This window comes from Rattus norvegicus, chromosome 6 (genome assembly GCF_036323735.1).
Source record: "Rattus norvegicus strain BN/NHsdMcwi chromosome 6, GRCr8, whole genome shotgun sequence".
In the NCBI taxonomy this organism is placed as follows: domain Eukaryota; kingdom Metazoa; phylum Chordata; class Mammalia; order Rodentia; family Muridae; genus Rattus; species Rattus norvegicus.
Window position 1 is genome coordinate 26528864 of NC_086024.1, and position 17750 is coordinate 26546613.

The window sequence follows — 17750 nt, forward strand, 5'->3', positions numbered from 1 at the left end:
AAAGTGTAAGGAGACAGCAAGTGTGGCGGCACAGAAACGTTAATCCCTGCCCTCTACATAAAGCTCCGGGAGCCTACAGAGTGAGACCGTGAATCATAAAAACCAAACTACAAAACATTTCAATAGCAGAGAGGAATACCTACAATTGATCCTTCACATACAGAGTAGGCCTAGCCAGAACTGATTTTAGTAACTATTAATCCAGTTATAATAAAAATTACTTTTGAAAAGTACTTTGCCAGGTGTGGTGGCCCAAGCCTTGATCCCAGCACTAGCAGACAGGCCTTTGTGAGTTCGAGGGCAGCCTGAGTTACGTAACAAGAACTGAGAGGGATGGTGTGACGTATGGGGAATGGGTTTAGAATTAAACAGTCTTAATAAAAAACAGATGATAACGAGATCGGAAGTCAGAGGACTATAGCAACCCAGTCTACGAAGCACAATTCAAACTTATAATTCAAGCATTTGCTTTTAACTAGTTTCATTAAGGAGATAGTTGTGTAAGAACTACTACTATGAGCACTAATGTACCTTGTTTTTCAAGGTACAAACTCAAGTCATTCTGTATTTATAAATGTAAACATGTAGTAACAGGATGACAGGAATAAGCAATCCCCGTTAACAGGGGAAAGAGCCTTTTTTCCTGCTCGTCACAATCTCCTACTTCTGCGAGGCTGTGTCCTAAGGTGTTATACACAGTAGTGTCTGTGTTCGAGAGTCCCTGATACAGGCATTACTAGTCTTGATTTATATACTGAAAAACTCATCCAAATTCATGAAAGCCTCAAAGCTACAAAAAACCAAACCAAAGTATCTCGAATATACTTACTCTAAACAATTCTAGCTTGCAAAAATTTTGACCTTTGAGACTTATTACAATAAACTGTCTATAATGTTCAGAGCGTCTCTCCTGAAACCTACTCTTAATGTCTATGTGATCAGATCAAACCCAGAGTTACAGCAGTCTGGTAATACTTAATAGTCAATCCAGTACCAGCAGCAAAAATATATTCTTTTAGTCTTGCTCTTTAACTAGGTGAGTTGTGGAAGTGTCAGAGCGTAGCTAGAATGTTTATGAATTTCCAGTCACCTCATCCTGAAAAGCGCTGCCTTTCGAGAGCACATATTTCAGGAGCGGGAAGAGATTCTGTTCTCGTTTGCACTTAATCCCACGCCCCAGTGCCACACTGCTTAACTAACCCCACGAGGGCAGCCCTTCTCCATTAGCAAGACCCCACAGAGTCCAAGGCGGGCTTTGCTGTCTTACCTGGGCCATCAGCTTTTGGTTATTAGGGTGACATGAAATACACTGCAGAAAGAAGGCAACAGTCGCGTTCTCAATGGCTGTCCGTTGCTGGGTAGTCAGTACTGTCGTAGCAGCTGAAGAATGAGAAGCTGATCTTGTGCTGCTCTGCTGTGCCCCTAAATTATGTCCTCCAGCAGTAGACCCAGAGTGACACAGTAAGAACAGAAGTGCTGTCCACAGTGGATTGACTTCAGAACCACCAAGCCAATCTTTCATAATATGACTATTGCCAACTTCAGTCAAAAACCTAAGAATAGGAGCAACTAGGTCTGCTGTGATGGGCATCTTATTACAATGCTGTGGAACATGATGCCGCCTGAGTTTGTCCTGGGAATTATCTATTGACTGAGCAATGCTTTCTGAGTAGGAAATATGACTAAAACAAAAACTAGCCAGACTCCTCACAAGAAGGGAAGGCAACCCTGAGTCTAGCAACTGTTTAATAGCTTCTGGGGACTGAGAAGAGGAAGCAAGAGTTGCCAAGTGGGATTCAGTTAGAGCAAGAGGTGCTTGTGCATTTTTGGAATCATCTGTCAGTGATGAACTAAGATCTTGTTTCTTGCTATCATCTGTCATGGACAGTCTATGATGACATTGCACTGGGGGAGGGATAATTCCCATCCAGCCCATGAGCAAGGAAAAATAATTTGGATGTATATGACACATGGAGCAAAGTAGACTGTCAACAGCTTTCTTCAAAACCACATTGCACGGAAGTGACATGGACCAATTGAAAAGTAACCTAGAGAAAGAAAAGAGAGTACATGTCTTGTTTTGTTTTTAGGAAACCACACTCATCGCTTGAAATACTCCTACTGGAGATTAAATATACTGACAAAGAACATTAAGAGTTTACTTGACATTCAAGTTCTCCTCCCATTCCACTCCTTTCCTTTTTGAATATGGTGGGGCTCACTGAGTATTCACTGTCCTGGAATTAACTGGGTTCATCAACTTCCTTTCTCTCCCAGTGCTAGAAATAGAGATGGGCAGCCATCCCTGCCGATCTCAAACTTTCTACCGACACTTTCCGTCTACAGTTGTAAAGAAGAATGTAGTTGACAGTGCTACATTCCCGATTTAAAGAAAAACTAGCAATATCGTGGCTGAATCTTAAAACAAGAAAGGCTTGGAGTGCAGCTCCAGTAGAAGACCATGTCAGTAGTTTAAGTGTGAAGGGTCATTTCAAAAGTACTATTTTTGTATTTGTTATTTTTAAACTACCCTTACTATCCAAAAAAAAAAAAAAAATACACACACACACACACACACACACACACACACACACACACACACACACAATCAATATTTGTTGGAACACATTCCACGAATGAAGTTGTGTGAGAATTCTGAGTGCTTGTGGGAAAACTCCAAGAAAACAAAAGCCTTGTATCCTTAGTTTCTTCAAAGACCAGAATTGCTCTTACGATGTGTTTTCTTCCTATTCCCAGGTATAGTGGATAGCAGTGAGTTACTTCAGCTGTTGTCATTCATGTGCCTCTATGGAAAAACATGCTTTTGCCACATGTGGTTTGTCCTTGTGATTGTATTCTTTACTCAGGTGCCTCTTCATGATCCTCAGACCATGACAAACTGTCTGATGCTCTGAATAAAATCAGCTACTGCATGAGACTTTAGTCCACCTGATTTTTAGGCTCCATTCTTTTAGGTCCCACCACCTTTAAAGCAGTAAGCAACTACAGAAACAGACACAATACTTTACCTAAAATATGAAAACACACAGTAAATCTAGCACATGAAAGAAAAGGGTAGGATTCCACTCGTACTTACTCAAAGAGCTCTCGGTCTAGCAGTGCTGGCAAGTCATACTCTACAAGCAATTCATAACTGTGCCAAAGAATCGCAGCTACACAGTGCAAATGAGAGGGGGACGGCATGAGAAGCCCATACTCGACAGCTGATGAGCTCGGGCACATATAGTTCATTCTGCCACTTCTCTTCAAAGCAGCCATTTTTGCAGAGTCACTGACCCACTTTAGCAAGGCCTGAATTCTTAAAAAGTAAAGAAGGATCAGCAATGCCACAACTGACATTTGATATAAATAGTATCTTTACATGTGAAGTATTCCTACAAATGCAATACTGACTACAAATTTTTTAGCTCAAAAGCATTCAAAATATGTTTAAACACACATTATTTTGTTTATTATGTAAAGCATATGGACAGATGTTGATATATTTACTTGTTTAAACATTTGTGAGGCCTTCTGAAGGGAAAGTATTAGTTCCACTTCACTAAAGCATGTTGTGACTAAACAGAAAAACAGCACATACCTGTCTTTAGTTCCAGGGTCCTGAGTTGTACCAAGCTGGTAAAGAATATCTATTGTAGAATCAGAGGAAAGTCCATTCAGTCTTCCAAAAAGTAAAGGGCTATTTAAATCTTGGCCAGGGGGGGAAAAAATGGTTTGTTAGCCAGTTTAAAATGGAAAGATATGCTTTTATAAGTTATTCACTGAATGCCACCAATAAATTATGAAAAAGTTTAAAAGTAGCAAAGCTTTAAGAGGAATTCATTTCAGAAAGAATTCCAAACATCATGAGGTCAAGTATTTTACTGCGTAGGTGTGTGAAAATGATAGGAGTAAAGTCAATAGTCACCTGTAGGGTCACTGCCTGATGCTGCACAGTTTCTCAGGAGAATGTCAATAAGCTTCAGGCCAATTCTAGTGGACTGCAATCCGATCTTTACAAGCACAACCTCAATGTTGGGGGAATGCATCCCACAGTATGGGGACATCAGTAAGGCAGCACAAGTCTGTAGCAAATTGGCAGTAGGGGCAGCCGCACTGGCCATCATCCCTTCTAGATCACTTATGTGTGTAAGGCAATGATGCAATAACCGTAGCCATCCAATGCTGAAATACAGAACATACATGTGTGGGAACGTAAGTAGCTCACATTACTGCAGATGTTTTCCATAAACTTACTACATAAACTTCAACTTTACTGCCTCACTGTTATACCTCTGCAAAACTACTGTATTAGACCTAATAGAAATCAGTACTATATAAGCACCTATATGACAACTTACTAAGAGGTTTTTTGGGGGGAGGGGAGAGACTGGGAAGGGGAAGAGGTCTCCTTATGTAGCTGTGGCTGTCCAGGAATTCACTATGTAAACCAGGTTTGCCTGGAACTCACCTGCCTTTGCCTCCCAAGTGCTGGGATTAAAAAGTGTGCACCATCACCCCTGGCTAGGATGAACAACTTGAAAACAACCACAGAAAGCATTTAAAAATTAGAAATGAAAAATACATACCTTGTTTTGGAAACTTGATCTTCAGATGGAAGGAAGGGATTATTAACTGTGGCTGATGAGGTGGTACCAAAAGCAGTAAGGCCTAATAATTTAATCTGTGAAAGGCCTAGTGTGCTGGCATCCCGAGGACGATGTAGTCTGAGGCAGACAGCAGAAGCTACCTCAGCTTTCACAAGCTGTATTTTTATGTAGGTGAGACCACTTGTGACAACAGGAGTAGACAAAGGGAGCATATTAACACCATCTGCACTTACTTCAACGGACACTGACGATGGGCAGGCTGCAGGAAGAGAAAACTGAACAGTAAAAAAAGTGAACTAGATGCTACACTCTAGTACAGTGCACTAATGTGGCAACCATCAGATACATGGACTATTAACTTACAGAAAGCACTATATATAACAAAGAGCACCTGTCACCAGCATTCAACATCATTTTGTATATTTTTTAAAGATATGACTTTCAGTAATTATCATAATTATTGAAATAGTCACCTAAGGGAAGAGTAACTATAGAACTTATATCTGTATCAGTTGTGTATCAATTACATCCTTGGAAAAGGTAAAATAGACCAACTTAGCAGGCAATAGTTCACTATCTCTGTTCTACCAAAACCGTCATGAACAAACATAGTTTTATGATTGGTTGTTTAAAATAACTTGAAAAGGACAGAATAGTAATTACCAATTGATTCAACAATCCACAATGTAATTTACAATGCTGTGCTTAAAGTCACAGCTAATTTTAAAACTGATTTCACTTTAATTTTGTTTGCCTTTTAATTCTTGGCCAGTCTCAAATTTTAAAGTAAAACAATTTTTGTTACTTCAAGGAGTGCCAGTGAGGTGACAACTGGCAGCCCCGAACAGGGCATTCTGCTCCCAGCACAGCACAGATGCCTATGGAGAAAACATATCTATCAAAGAAAAATCTTAAAAATTGGTTTATTTTTATACTAAGTATAATTTTATTAACTGTCAACTAAATGCCAGGCTTACACTAAGAGTTAGAGAAATTTAAAAAATTTTGTAAACTGTGACTTTAAAATCATTTTAAGAAACTAATAGCTGTACTTTACATGAGCAATACACTCTAAGAAATCAAACAACTAAAATTTCTATCACCATTTAATAATAAAATCTACTTCATTTTCACTGGAACATATATTGAATTCCTGCTCTAATCCAGCAGAAAAGGTATCTGTTAATCAAGCATGCATATGCCAACTGTGCCCACACTGTACTTGCGTTCCTAATGCTCCCATGCAAAATCTACCCACATGCACACAAGCTACTGTCCTCATGCACACACTGTCTCTCACTTCAGACACACTGCTGAACTGTAGTTTAGAGCTTAATGCAAAACTTAATGGGAAAGGACCCATCAGTGAGCGACATCACTAGATGATGTCACTGTTTCTGTCTGAAAACTAGGCTCCTCTAGCTGCCCACCCACAACACCCATGCAGATACTCAACTGTAAATCCTCCTGCGTGAGCCTAAGTAGGTAGGAATATAGACCTATGCTACCCTGGTCAGGCAGTACTTTGTCTTTTAAAATAGTTTATGACCTGCTAAAGAAAGGTTTTGGTATATGTGATTCTTTTTGTATTATTTCATCTGGTATCACAAGTCTGACCTCAAGCTTAAAAATGTCTTCCCTCCTGCTCCCATGATATGAAATTACAGGCACAGGACATTATGCCGGACTTTCATCTTATATTAATTGTATGAGAAATAGTTTGAATAATATAACTAGATTATAATCTACCTTTCAAAAACATCTTCTTCCAAATACACTAAGAATCTATGAACTCTCCCTGAGATTTTCATCCACTCTGAGTGACACTGAGTACCACTGAGACAGTGAAGACAAACGAAGGCAACAGTCTCAGTACAGACTGATTACGCTGAGAGAAGCTAAGTAACTCCACAGTGGGAAACTGTGTCAAGCACCGTAAATGAATAAGCTACAAAAAATCTGCTTCTACTTAATCTGGAATTGATTTTCCAAATATTTTAAGGAATTTACCTTAAAATGTCCTGATAAAATATATTCAATTATGAACCAAGTGAATAATATACAAAAGAAAAGAAGAAACAAATGAACAAAGGAAGCAAGCTAGCCTACACTGATTAAACCCATGGCCATACCACCTAACACCAAAAGTGCACATAGGAGGGCTTGCTGGATAGCACCGCCCACCTTCATCTGCCCTAAACTGTTATTCTCACGATGCCTCCCCGTACTCACTGGCAAGCGATGCAAGGTGAGGCTGAATATGTATCTCCTTCAGCAACACTGCTGAAGGAAGGTGGATGGTAAGGTCACACCAAGCTTCCTCTGGCAGAAAGATATAGGACCACGCAGCAGAACGAGCCCTTCGATGGGGCGGTGTGGCTTGCAAGAGCACCTCAGCTGGCTGGGCAGTAGGACTACTAGAGGTGATTGTACCTACAAGAAAACATTTAAATAGCATACAGGATGTAGTAAAACACTGAGAAATATTCAAACGACAGTATGAATATTAAGCTATGAAAATGAGCAGAAAATAAACATCTGCTGGAATCGTTACACATTCAGTCACCACGCACGATGATCAAAGCATTTCCATTACTCAGATGACAAAGGACTATTAGTGACCACATGTAACGTAGAAAAGTCTTGAGGACTACACTTTAACCATGAAAATAATGATCTTTATTTCTCGTATGTTCATGAGACAGTAATAGGAAAAGCATGAAAGAAATGTAGTGTGAAGGAATAAACGTCTAAATTAAAAATTGAAAACATATCAATGTTTAAGAGCTTTCAAGGCGATTAACATTTGAAGAGAGAACTGACCTAAAACTGTTGTAGTTAGTAGAAAGTTTTGGTACCAACAGCCTATAAGAGGAACTTTTTATATTTAAAAATGTTACTAATCTAATATTAACTTGTGTCAACAACTAATTTTTCTTTACCTCATTCAAACACTAAGTTGAGCCATAGTAGTAAGAGGTAGGGCCACTGTCTTACCAAGGGGTGCAAAGTTATGGATTCCTTCTGCATTGTCGGGCTCAGAGGCCAAGATTCTCGTCTTCAAAGTGCTGTCCACGGCTTTGTTTGGACCAGAATCAAGAAATTTCATAATAGTTGACACCATACTTCTCGCAGTGTTCACAATAGCCCTTGTACTGGTAACCATATTGTTGCAGATTAACTGAACTCCACCTAAATTCAAAGAATACTAAATGAAAAGAATCCTAGGAACAAGACTGGGCATTAAGAGGACAAAACTGACCATGCTAAAACATTAGCTAAAAAGAAACATGCTAAAATGATAGAGAGAAGGTTTTTTTTTCTTACCCATATCATGGAATGCTTTCAATGCATCACTAGTATCCAACACTCTCAAAATAAACCACAACAGTGGTTCAGATAACTGGCAAGTAGCAAGAGAGCCCTAAAAAGTAAACAAACACAACATGATTTGGTAAGTGCCTGTGAATCTCGACAACTACGTTTCTTAATATGATCAAAATACACTATATAAAATTACCACTAAATTAATTAAAACATTATATTAAAATAAAAATTTACCCTAATACTCTTTAACTAAAGAGAAATCAAGATGAATTTTGAGTTGTCCCTCTAAAGTAGTCCTGTAACATCTCAGGAAACATCCGGGTAGTAACTAGCAACGGTGCTCGGGAAACAATCTCAGGGAAGAGGAGTAGTGGAACTTTCCAGAATATAAGTACTTACTTTTTCTACCTCGGTAGTCATTTTTAAAATTAAATTTTATTCTTTATTCTTTAATTTTATTCTTTAATTTCTATTAAAACTGAAATAAGAATTACTTTGTTCATACATAGCTCCTTTCTTTTCTAATATATTCATGGATAGTCTTATTTTTTCGGCTATGTAACTCTCTATTTGCATTACTATCAAACTGTTACATAACTGCAGCTGCTGCTGCATAGAACGTACTTGTCTGCCCATGTATCCACAGGCCATGTAGGTCAAGATTGGCTGCAACATCATGTGAACTGTAGAGGCTTTCTTACTGAGTGTTGTCAATATAGTAAATAATCCATCTCCAACTGATATGGCATCTAACCCACCATGAAAGTTTTCATGTTTGGTGAGATGTAAGCCACTTGCACCTAGTTTGATAAAAAGATTATACATTTTGTAAAGTACATATATAACAGTTTAAAAATCCAGTTTCTCAAGAAAACATTAAAGGATGGATACATAAGTCTCTTTACTTTCTCAAAAACAGAAAGAGAGACAGACAGACACGTACACACAGACAGACCTCTAAAGATTAAAGTATCTGTAGAGGTATCCAAAGAAGTACTGGGTGCACTGCCTTACACGAGATCTCCCACTGAATGCTAATAAAAAGAAGGCGCTACCGCGTGACGAAGAGCATCACTCTAAATGACAGTATTGAATCAAGAAGAGAGTAAAGGGTTCGGATGAAGAGGATCCAGTTTTGATTAACTGCCTCCACATGTTAAGGAGCCCACACCTGTCTGTAACTGCAGTCCCGGGGAGTCTGAAGCCTTCTTCTAGTCTGAGAACAGAGTTTGCAGGTGGTGCAGACTTATGGCCAAGTAAAACATATACACAGGAAGTAAAGTTGGGGGGCAGAGGAGAATATTAGTGGGCAGAAAATGTATCAGACATAAACTTTTACATTTTGTTAAAGTCTTTTTACATTTTTAATTTCCAAATGTTAGAAAAGTTAAACGATGGCACGTAAAAGTATAATGACACATGTCATCAAAGCATGCAGGAATGGGGTACGTCGTGCTGTTGTCTAATACACTGAAGCCATTACAGGTACTGAAGACGGATGTTTTAAGTCTGCTTTCTCTTTTCTTTTTTTCATGCAGGGTCTCTACAGTTAACATTAAAGTCACTAAGTAAAATATGCTCAGTTTAAACTGACAGAGAACCCTCTTCCTTTTCCTCCTGAGTGCTGTAATTAAAGGCATTGTGCCACAATCCCTAGTTAATTTTAATTTCTTCATCAATTTGCCTTGTTAAGATTTTATCAGAATTTTTGAAACTGACAGAAACACTCTTTTGATAGTATATTTCCTGTAAAGCCACTCTATAAAAGTATTCACTAATAGCATACGTTGCAAATTAATAAAAAAAACTAAAAATAGGTGCAATAGCAAGAAAAGATGAGATCAATGTTCCAAATACATACCAATTATCATTGCCATGGCACTGCTATTACACAGGCCTAGAGCAGACAAAATCTGGCTCATAATCTGCTGGTTGGCTAAGACCAAGTCAGCAACATAGGCAGGAGATCCTGGGATGCTGGTATTGCTTCCGTTGACGTCTTTGCCTCCTGAGACTTTTTCTTCATCTGAAACACTATCTGTGGTATTGGTGGTCATGGACACTCTTGCGCTGTATTCCCTGTTGCTTGAAAGAGGCAGCTGTACTAAAATGTTAACAAGTTTTAACAAATCAAACATGAGTTGATCTCTTGTCATTTCACCACAAACAGCTTTTGCATCACCTGGACGAATGAGGTTAGCAAAGAGTCCCCCAAAGCAAGCTCGAGCACCAACAGAGCTATCTGATCCACTTCTAGACATGACTTTGTCTGAGCAAGTGATGTAGTGATGCACCAGAAAGGTGACAGACTCTATCACAGCAGAAATCGTACTAACTGAGACGACTTCAAAGTTCTGTTCCAGAGTAAACTCTAACAGCTTCACTTGGGCATCAAGCGGTCCTTGACCTGTCTGGAAGGCCCCCCTGCAGAGAGAGCGAAAAACAGAGGATTAAAAATTAAATCACTTTAGGTAACTTTGACTGACTACCATGTTTCTTCATTACACAAGTTTTCTGCTCGTCTCCATTTTATTATACCTAACCAAAAATAGCTTCCCTTCGAAATTGAAAAGAGAAAAATACAGGTATACAAATTAGCTGAAAGTAACAGATTAAAAGATTTTTATGTGACCAGCTGATTTCTAAAGTAGTCATTTAAGTATTATGAAGACACTGGCTAATCAGGTAGTGTTTTTCTACCTCTACACCATGACAATACTGTGTATATCACACATTAAAAGTCTTTTTTCAGGGCTGGAGAGATGGCTCAGAGGTCGAGAGCACTGACTGTTCTTCTAGAGATCCCAAGTTCAATTCTCACCAACCACATGGTGGCTCACAACCACCTATAATGAGATCTTCTGCCCTCTTCTGATAGGCAGGCACATAAATAAATCTTAAAACAATGAAAAAAAGTAAAAATAAATAGAAGATTTTTTTAAGTCTGAGAATTCCTTAAATTTATTCTTTTAATATGCAGCATACTTTTGTTTAATTTATGATTTCTACAAGAGGTTGAACTGTTACTTTCATTCTTCAGCTACCTTTCTTTGGCATGTTAGTATTACTTATTTTTAAAATCACTCCTATTTCTCTCTAAAGAATCCAAGTCTTTCTTCCCTCAGAGATAGAGGGCTTGCCTTCCATGTGTAAGGCAGACACCAGAGGATTATACCGTGAAGACAATGACTCGATGTCACCTGACCACCTGTGATACTAAAACATTCAATCGTTTTAAGAATTAACACAGAATGGCAGCAATTTATCCTTTTAGAATGCTACATACTTTTGTTTTTAGTTATGATTTCTATAGGAGATGAAACTGTGACTTTCATTTTTAAGCTATCTTTCTTTGGCATATTAGTATTATGTATTTTAAAAATTTGTCCTTATTTCTCTATATATTTCATAAAAATTTAAGTAATTTTTTTTTGTTTGTTGTCTGAGTAGGGTTTCTCTGTGTAGGCCTGGCTATCCTGGAACTTGCTCTGTAGACCAGGCCAGCCTTGAACTCACAGAGATCCCCCTGCCTCTGCCTCCCCAGGGCTGGAATTGGGATTACAGGTTTGCATCACCATCACCTTGCTGAATTTAAGTAATTGAATAGCTTTCAGCAAAAAACTGTAACTAAGCTGCAAGATTATTAAACCATCAGTGGAGTTTGAGGTACAACATTCTTATAGGAACAGAGCCTGGAAGACTTGAAAGGAAATGAAAATGACCAAAACCCACCCCCCAGTGAACCCTTCTGCCACAGCCCTCAGACCAACTGTCCTCTGGCCTACTAAAACCCGAGGTAAAGTTATTTCTCGGATCCCACATTCACTTTTACATCAGGACATGTATAGGAGCATATGCTATAATTTACCTTTCCGTGGACAGTATGTGAATTAACTTGAGCAAAAGTTCACTGAATATCTGAGGACAAGTTGAAGACAGATGCACTTGTAGTCGGGTGAGAAATTCTTGCATAGCTTGTGTGGCTGTTGGACCAACCTGAAGAGAAATACACATCCACTGAAAACCACCGAGTGAGATCAACGGCATGCTCAGAATGCCAACAGTAAAGCAGGAGCTAGAATATAAGACTACTTCATATGAAAAACAAAATTTCAACAGAGACAGGAAAAAGCAAATTCGTATTTTAGGTCTTGACATATTTACTGTAAGTTAAAAATGAATATTCTATTATTAATCCTATTTCTTTGTGATTATATAACTAGTAAAAAAGATTTGCTTCAATGACCAAATGTCTTTGTAACACTTCCCAAACTACAAGAACATTTTGCACTGAATTTTATGAACATTATAAAAACTGTGATCCCTAAAGAAAATAATTTGGGGCTAAAGACATGGCTCAGTGATTAAGAGCACTAGCTGCTCTTCCGCAGGACCTACATTGGATTTCTAAAATCCACACGGTGGTTGATATCTGTCTATGTAAGTCTAGTCCAAAGGGATCAGAGGCCTTCTTCTGACTTCCATGGGCACCAGGCATGCCTCTGGTGCATAGACATACATGCAGATAAAACATTTCTGCACATAAAATTTTAATAAAAAACAAAAAGCAGAACTGGATTCCAGTTAACTGACTCGCCAGTGGTCATGTTTTCAATGCCCAGTAAAACCAAGAGCTATAAGAACCCAATGACAATGACAGAAACAATAAACCCTAAAGCTAAAGTACATCTATATCAAGTTCTAAAGTCCTGCTTTCCCAAACTTCTTTCTCGTAAGTGATAGGCATCAGGTGTGGAGAGAGCCAGGAGAGAAGGCCAAGACGGGGAATGAAATCAGTGGCTGGGGTTGCAAACTGGAGATGCCAGAGGACAGGGATGGGGAAGGCCCCTGGGAGTCTATGGGGGTGACTTTAGCTGAGACTCCTAGTAGAGCATATATGGAGCCTGAAGTGGCACCTCCTGTAGCACAGGGCTCCCAGTGGAGAGATAAGGATACCAACACATACACACACTGGCCAATCCAAAGTCTGTCTACAAGCACCACTGCTGGGACAAAGACGGAGCAGAGACTGAGGGAATGGCCAACCAATGGCTGCCCCACTTGAGACCCAGCCCATGGGAGAGCCAACCCTGACCTGTTACTGATAGGAGCCTGGCATACATAACCATCCTCTCCAAGCTCCACCCAGCAGGCGACTGAATCAGATGCGAGGTCAACACTGTACAGAGCTCAGGGAATCTTATGAAAGAGTTAGAGGAAGGACTAAGAGACTCAGAGGGGATACAAATTATACAGGAAGACCAACAGAGTGAATTAACCTGTACCCTTGGGGACTCCCAGAGACTGAACCACCAGCCAAAGAGTGGGACCTAGGCCCGTCTCCCTGCAGATATGCAGCAGATATTCAGCTTGGTCTTCATACAGGTCCCTCAGCAACTGGGGCAGGACCTGTTCCTGATCCTGTTCTCCAGCTGGCCTGCCCTGAGTAATCTCAGTGGGAGAAGGCACGCCAGACCTGCAGGGATCTGCTGTGTCAGCGTATGTCGGTGGGGGGAGGGTATCTCCCCTTCACAGAGAAGGAAACGGGGGAAGGGTGGCTACAACCAGGAAGTAAAGTGAATAAATTTATAAATTAATGAAGAAAAAATGAGTGATGGTAACCAGCACTCAATGAGCAGACCCATTTCAGGCTAAGGATGACTATGCAGAATTCCTACACAGTGGTCTTTTGTATAAGGCCAATTTGCTTTGATAGAAAAATAATACAATTCTAGAGGAATTTATGAAAAGTAGGATACACCAAAACCCACTAAGTTATTTTAAAATTATGTAACAATAATTGCTAATCCCAAAAATTTAAAAAAAATCAGTCATATTTCTGATATAAAACCAAGATATGTATAAAGATTAATTTTTAAAAATATCTTTACTGTCTTTATGCTAAAAAATTTGCACTACTAATTTCACCAAGAAACAATAATTAAGTAGGATTACTTAAACAGAAGCAGCACATTACAATATAAATAAAATTCATAAGAAGGAAATCTACAATGAGATGCATAAAGCTCATTCTAGAGCAATACATTTGGTTTTTTTTGGGGGGTTTGGAAAAAATTTATTAACATAATAAAACGACTAAAATTAATTAACATTCTTAATAATAGCACTCATTAAATGAGAAGTTGCAGGAAAATTTTAGTACCCCTGCAAATTTTAATGTTCATTAAATTATTCAAAACAGAGCAATAGCTGGGAACAGTAGGGCACACCTTTAGTCCCAGCACTTAGGAAGCAGAGGAAGGAGGACCTTCGTGTGTTCAAGGACAATAGGGTCTACATAGTGAGTTCCAGAACAACCAGAGCTACATAGTAAGACCCCATCTCAAACAAATAAACAAACATCTGTGCAGAGAAAAGCTTATTATCAGTCTGTCATAAAGGCTACTGTAAAAGAATTGTACTTTACAAATCTGTTTACCGAGAGGCTGAACACATGAGTAGTTAAGGATTACATTACCTGTGGGCTGTGCTGATTTGTCCCATGTGGACTGGTACCAGAAAGAAATTTCACTAACACATGAATAAGGTTTGGATCTGAAACCAACAAATGAGCCGTAGTCTCTTGAGCTCCAATAGAACTGCTGGAACCAGCTATTTAAAAAAGGGAAAGAAAGGAACAAATAACTCCTAATGATAATGAAATCCAGTGTTTATATGTATTTTTTCATTGCAAAGAATAATGCCACATTCCTTTTTAAAACATTCAGTCACATGGGCTGGTGCAGGCAAGTCCTGACGATGTTAGAGCAAGAGAAAAAAACAAGCTAAGAATTGCCAGAGCTACAGCCAGAGTTCAAAGACTCGCAGAGCAAAAGTAAAAGAACACTGTGAATAGAGTACTACAGCAAGAAGACCAAGTTCAATAGTGTCTCCTCAGAAGACTGACTGGACAGCATTCTGCTTCTCATCTACCTCATGTCTCCTCTTACCCCCCTCCCTCCCTTCAGATTGTAAAACCATATGAGTACATCTGTATTTGGAAAACAGACAAGTGGAAAGGACCTAAGTCTTAAATGGCCTTTGGAAGAGTAACAATATTCTGTTTCCAGAAGCAGAAAAAGAAACACTTACTTGAGAATTTTTAACTCAGTTCTCTAAGATAAACTGAGGCAAGACCTATTCTTTCGGTCATCCACAGGTTATATCTGTGAACTATGGATATGTAACACATACTTCTTTTTTATGGGAAATATAATACAAATCAGAAAGTGAATAATACTTTAAATATTAGTGTAAAGGGTGTTCTATTAAATGAGATTATGTTTAAATAAACATGAAATACATCCAAATACTGATAAAATGTAGAGACTAAAAGAATGAAATAAAAAGAAATGAATCCTTAGATTAATATTTCATTTTCTAAATTGACATACATTAACAACTTAATATAAGAAATATTAAAGTACTTAACAGAAATCAATATAAATAAATTTTGAACTTACAATTAAGCTGCATATTCGTCATGAGTGTTAGGCTATGAAGCACAAGGCACCACGTCCGGAGCAAAGTATTTGGATACCAAGCTAGCACTGTGAGAAAGCTAGTAATTGATGCTACACAGAAAAAGAAAGGGGGGGAAATGTATTTAATTGGGATAACTGAATGCTTATTAGTGACTAAAAACAAAATACAAATTATTTCTACACAATTAACTCATTAACTAGTATCTTCAAAATCCCCCCAAATTATTCTCCACTAAGTACAAATAAAACAGCAAGAGCTGGTAACCAGAGGCTGGAGAGATGGCTCGGTGGGTGAGAGCGCTTACTGCTCTCCCTAAGATTCCCACAGAACTACACCTGCATCAAGTCCAGTTCCCGGGATACTGATGCCTCTTCTGACCTCACATACAGACACACTCAGGAGCACATACACATTGTAGGAACTCCATAACAAGGTGAGTTTAAAGCTCACCATGGAACATACAATGAAATGTTATCATTACAAATCTGATATACTTTTTATCTGATGTGATTTGACTGTAAGTTACATTCTTCAGAACAAAAATCTTATAAAAAAGCACCCTAAAAAATCTGGGATACTGTATACCAATCAAAAACAATGTGACTTCAAAAAAAAGAGCAAACACAAACTACTGAAGTAATATGGGAGACACAGAGAGAAGTGATAGCAGTCGGAGAAGTCTAAAGAAATTACTCAAGAGTACACAGTGTCCATCAAATACAGCAGACTGTGCAGAACCAGGGCACTACCCTTCCTTAAAACTTGTTGTAGAGATGCTTGTTGACAGCTATTAAGGAAGGAAACAATAGAAGTCTGGAAGAGCTGGAATGCCAAAAGCTTAAAACAACAAAAAGATAAACTTTGAAATCCAAAACCAAAAGACCACTTTAATGACCCAAAAGGAAAATTTTCCAAGTTCAACAAATAGAACCATTGGAAATGTTCATCTTCTCACCTGTAATTAAATGTTGATAAACATGTGCACGAGAAAATAGTTTTTAATTTAAAGAAAACGACCAGAAAGACTAGAAGTAGCATGTGCTTCTAAGCCTAGGCTACAAAGCTTGTCAAGGAGAAAGGAGAAAGGGGGGAGGAAAGGAGACAGGAGAGGAAGAAGAGAGGAGGCAGGGAAGAAAGGTAAAACCCAACAGCTCAGCTTTTATTTTATGTGTATAAGCGATTGCCTGCACATATGGTGGATCCCCTAGAACTGGATGAATTGTAGATGGCTATAAGCCACCATGAAGGTGGCTAGGAACCAAACCTGGGCCTGCAGCAGGAAAGAAAAAAAAAATGCCCTTAACTGCTGAACCATCTCTCCAGTCCCTGAAAGTCTGCTTTTAGAAAGCATTCTGTGGTCGACCATGAAAATGGTTGTCTATTCACTCACAAAATCATGCAAAGCAAAAATTTCAAATTTCCCTTTTTGCTTTGAGAACACCCAAAACACTGCACAGGCCAACATGGGCAAAGGCCCACTCATACATCACCAAGTGTATACAAGATGCGGCTCTGAAGAGGCAGTGTGTGCCACCTGACCTTACAACCATGGCAGTTGGCAGTATGCTGAACCCAAGGGACACGGGGGAGTGCCCCAGAGAGAGAGACAAATTTTAGTTAAATGCATAAAAAACAAAAGTAATGCTGAAAAAAGGAATGAAGATGTAGAGTGTCAGTATATTAAATGTACCCAAGTAAACAAATAACCAAGACCCATTCCTGTACTTACAGCCCTCATGGTGGAATTAACCCAAACATAAGCTTCCAGTGCAACAATGGAAAACCTTACTAAAAAGGAAACAATAATTCCACAACAGAAGCAGAAACACACACCAAAGGAACACTAAGGAACTAAACCTTCAGTGTGAAAAAGAATACATTACTGCAAACAGGCCGGGAGCTAGCACAGCATGGAAAAGTATTCGCTCTGCTAATCTAAGGCTCCATCAGAGGGTAAGCACCCAGAACCCATGTACAAAGCTGAAGGCACAGGCGACACCTACACGCCTGGGACTGCAGCAGAGACCGCAGACTGCTGAGGCTGCCAGCTGCCAACCTAGACCCAAGTTAAGTAAAACATTGGCTCCAGGGAATAAGGAAGGCAGTGATAGCGTAGGACAGCTTATGCCTTTCTCTGCAGAGACAGGAAATACGAAGACAGACAGACATGCGGAGGGAAGAAGGGGAGGAGAATGGGAAAGCAAAGAGAAGGACAAGAGAAGCAGAAAGATACAAAAGAGGGAAGAGGACATTTTTTTCCCAGGTCCTCACAATGCAAAATGTAGATCCCGGCTGGCCTGAAACCCATGCCGAACCACCTGACTTAAA

At 39.1% G+C, this 17750-nt stretch overlaps 1 protein-coding gene across 1 annotated transcript in view; it reads right to left on the bottom strand.

Annotated features, from left to right (window-relative positions):
* Birc6 (baculoviral IAP repeat-containing 6) overlaps nt 1–17750 on the bottom strand; it is a 193433-nt gene that overhangs the window by 54021 nt on the left and 121662 nt on the right. Inside the window, 13 exon segments of the mRNA NM_001170596.3 lie at nt 1268–2048; nt 3098–3319; nt 3602–3710; nt 3929–4185; nt 4590–4869; nt 6843–7043; nt 7608–7802; nt 7938–8034; nt 8562–8737; nt 9799–10361; nt 11806–11933; nt 14416–14549; nt 15401–15511. Coding sequence (NP_001164067.1) covers nt 1268–2048; nt 3098–3319; nt 3602–3710; nt 3929–4185; nt 4590–4869; nt 6843–7043; nt 7608–7802; nt 7938–8034; nt 8562–8737; nt 9799–10361; nt 11806–11933; nt 14416–14549; nt 15401–15511 — 3254 coding nt within the window.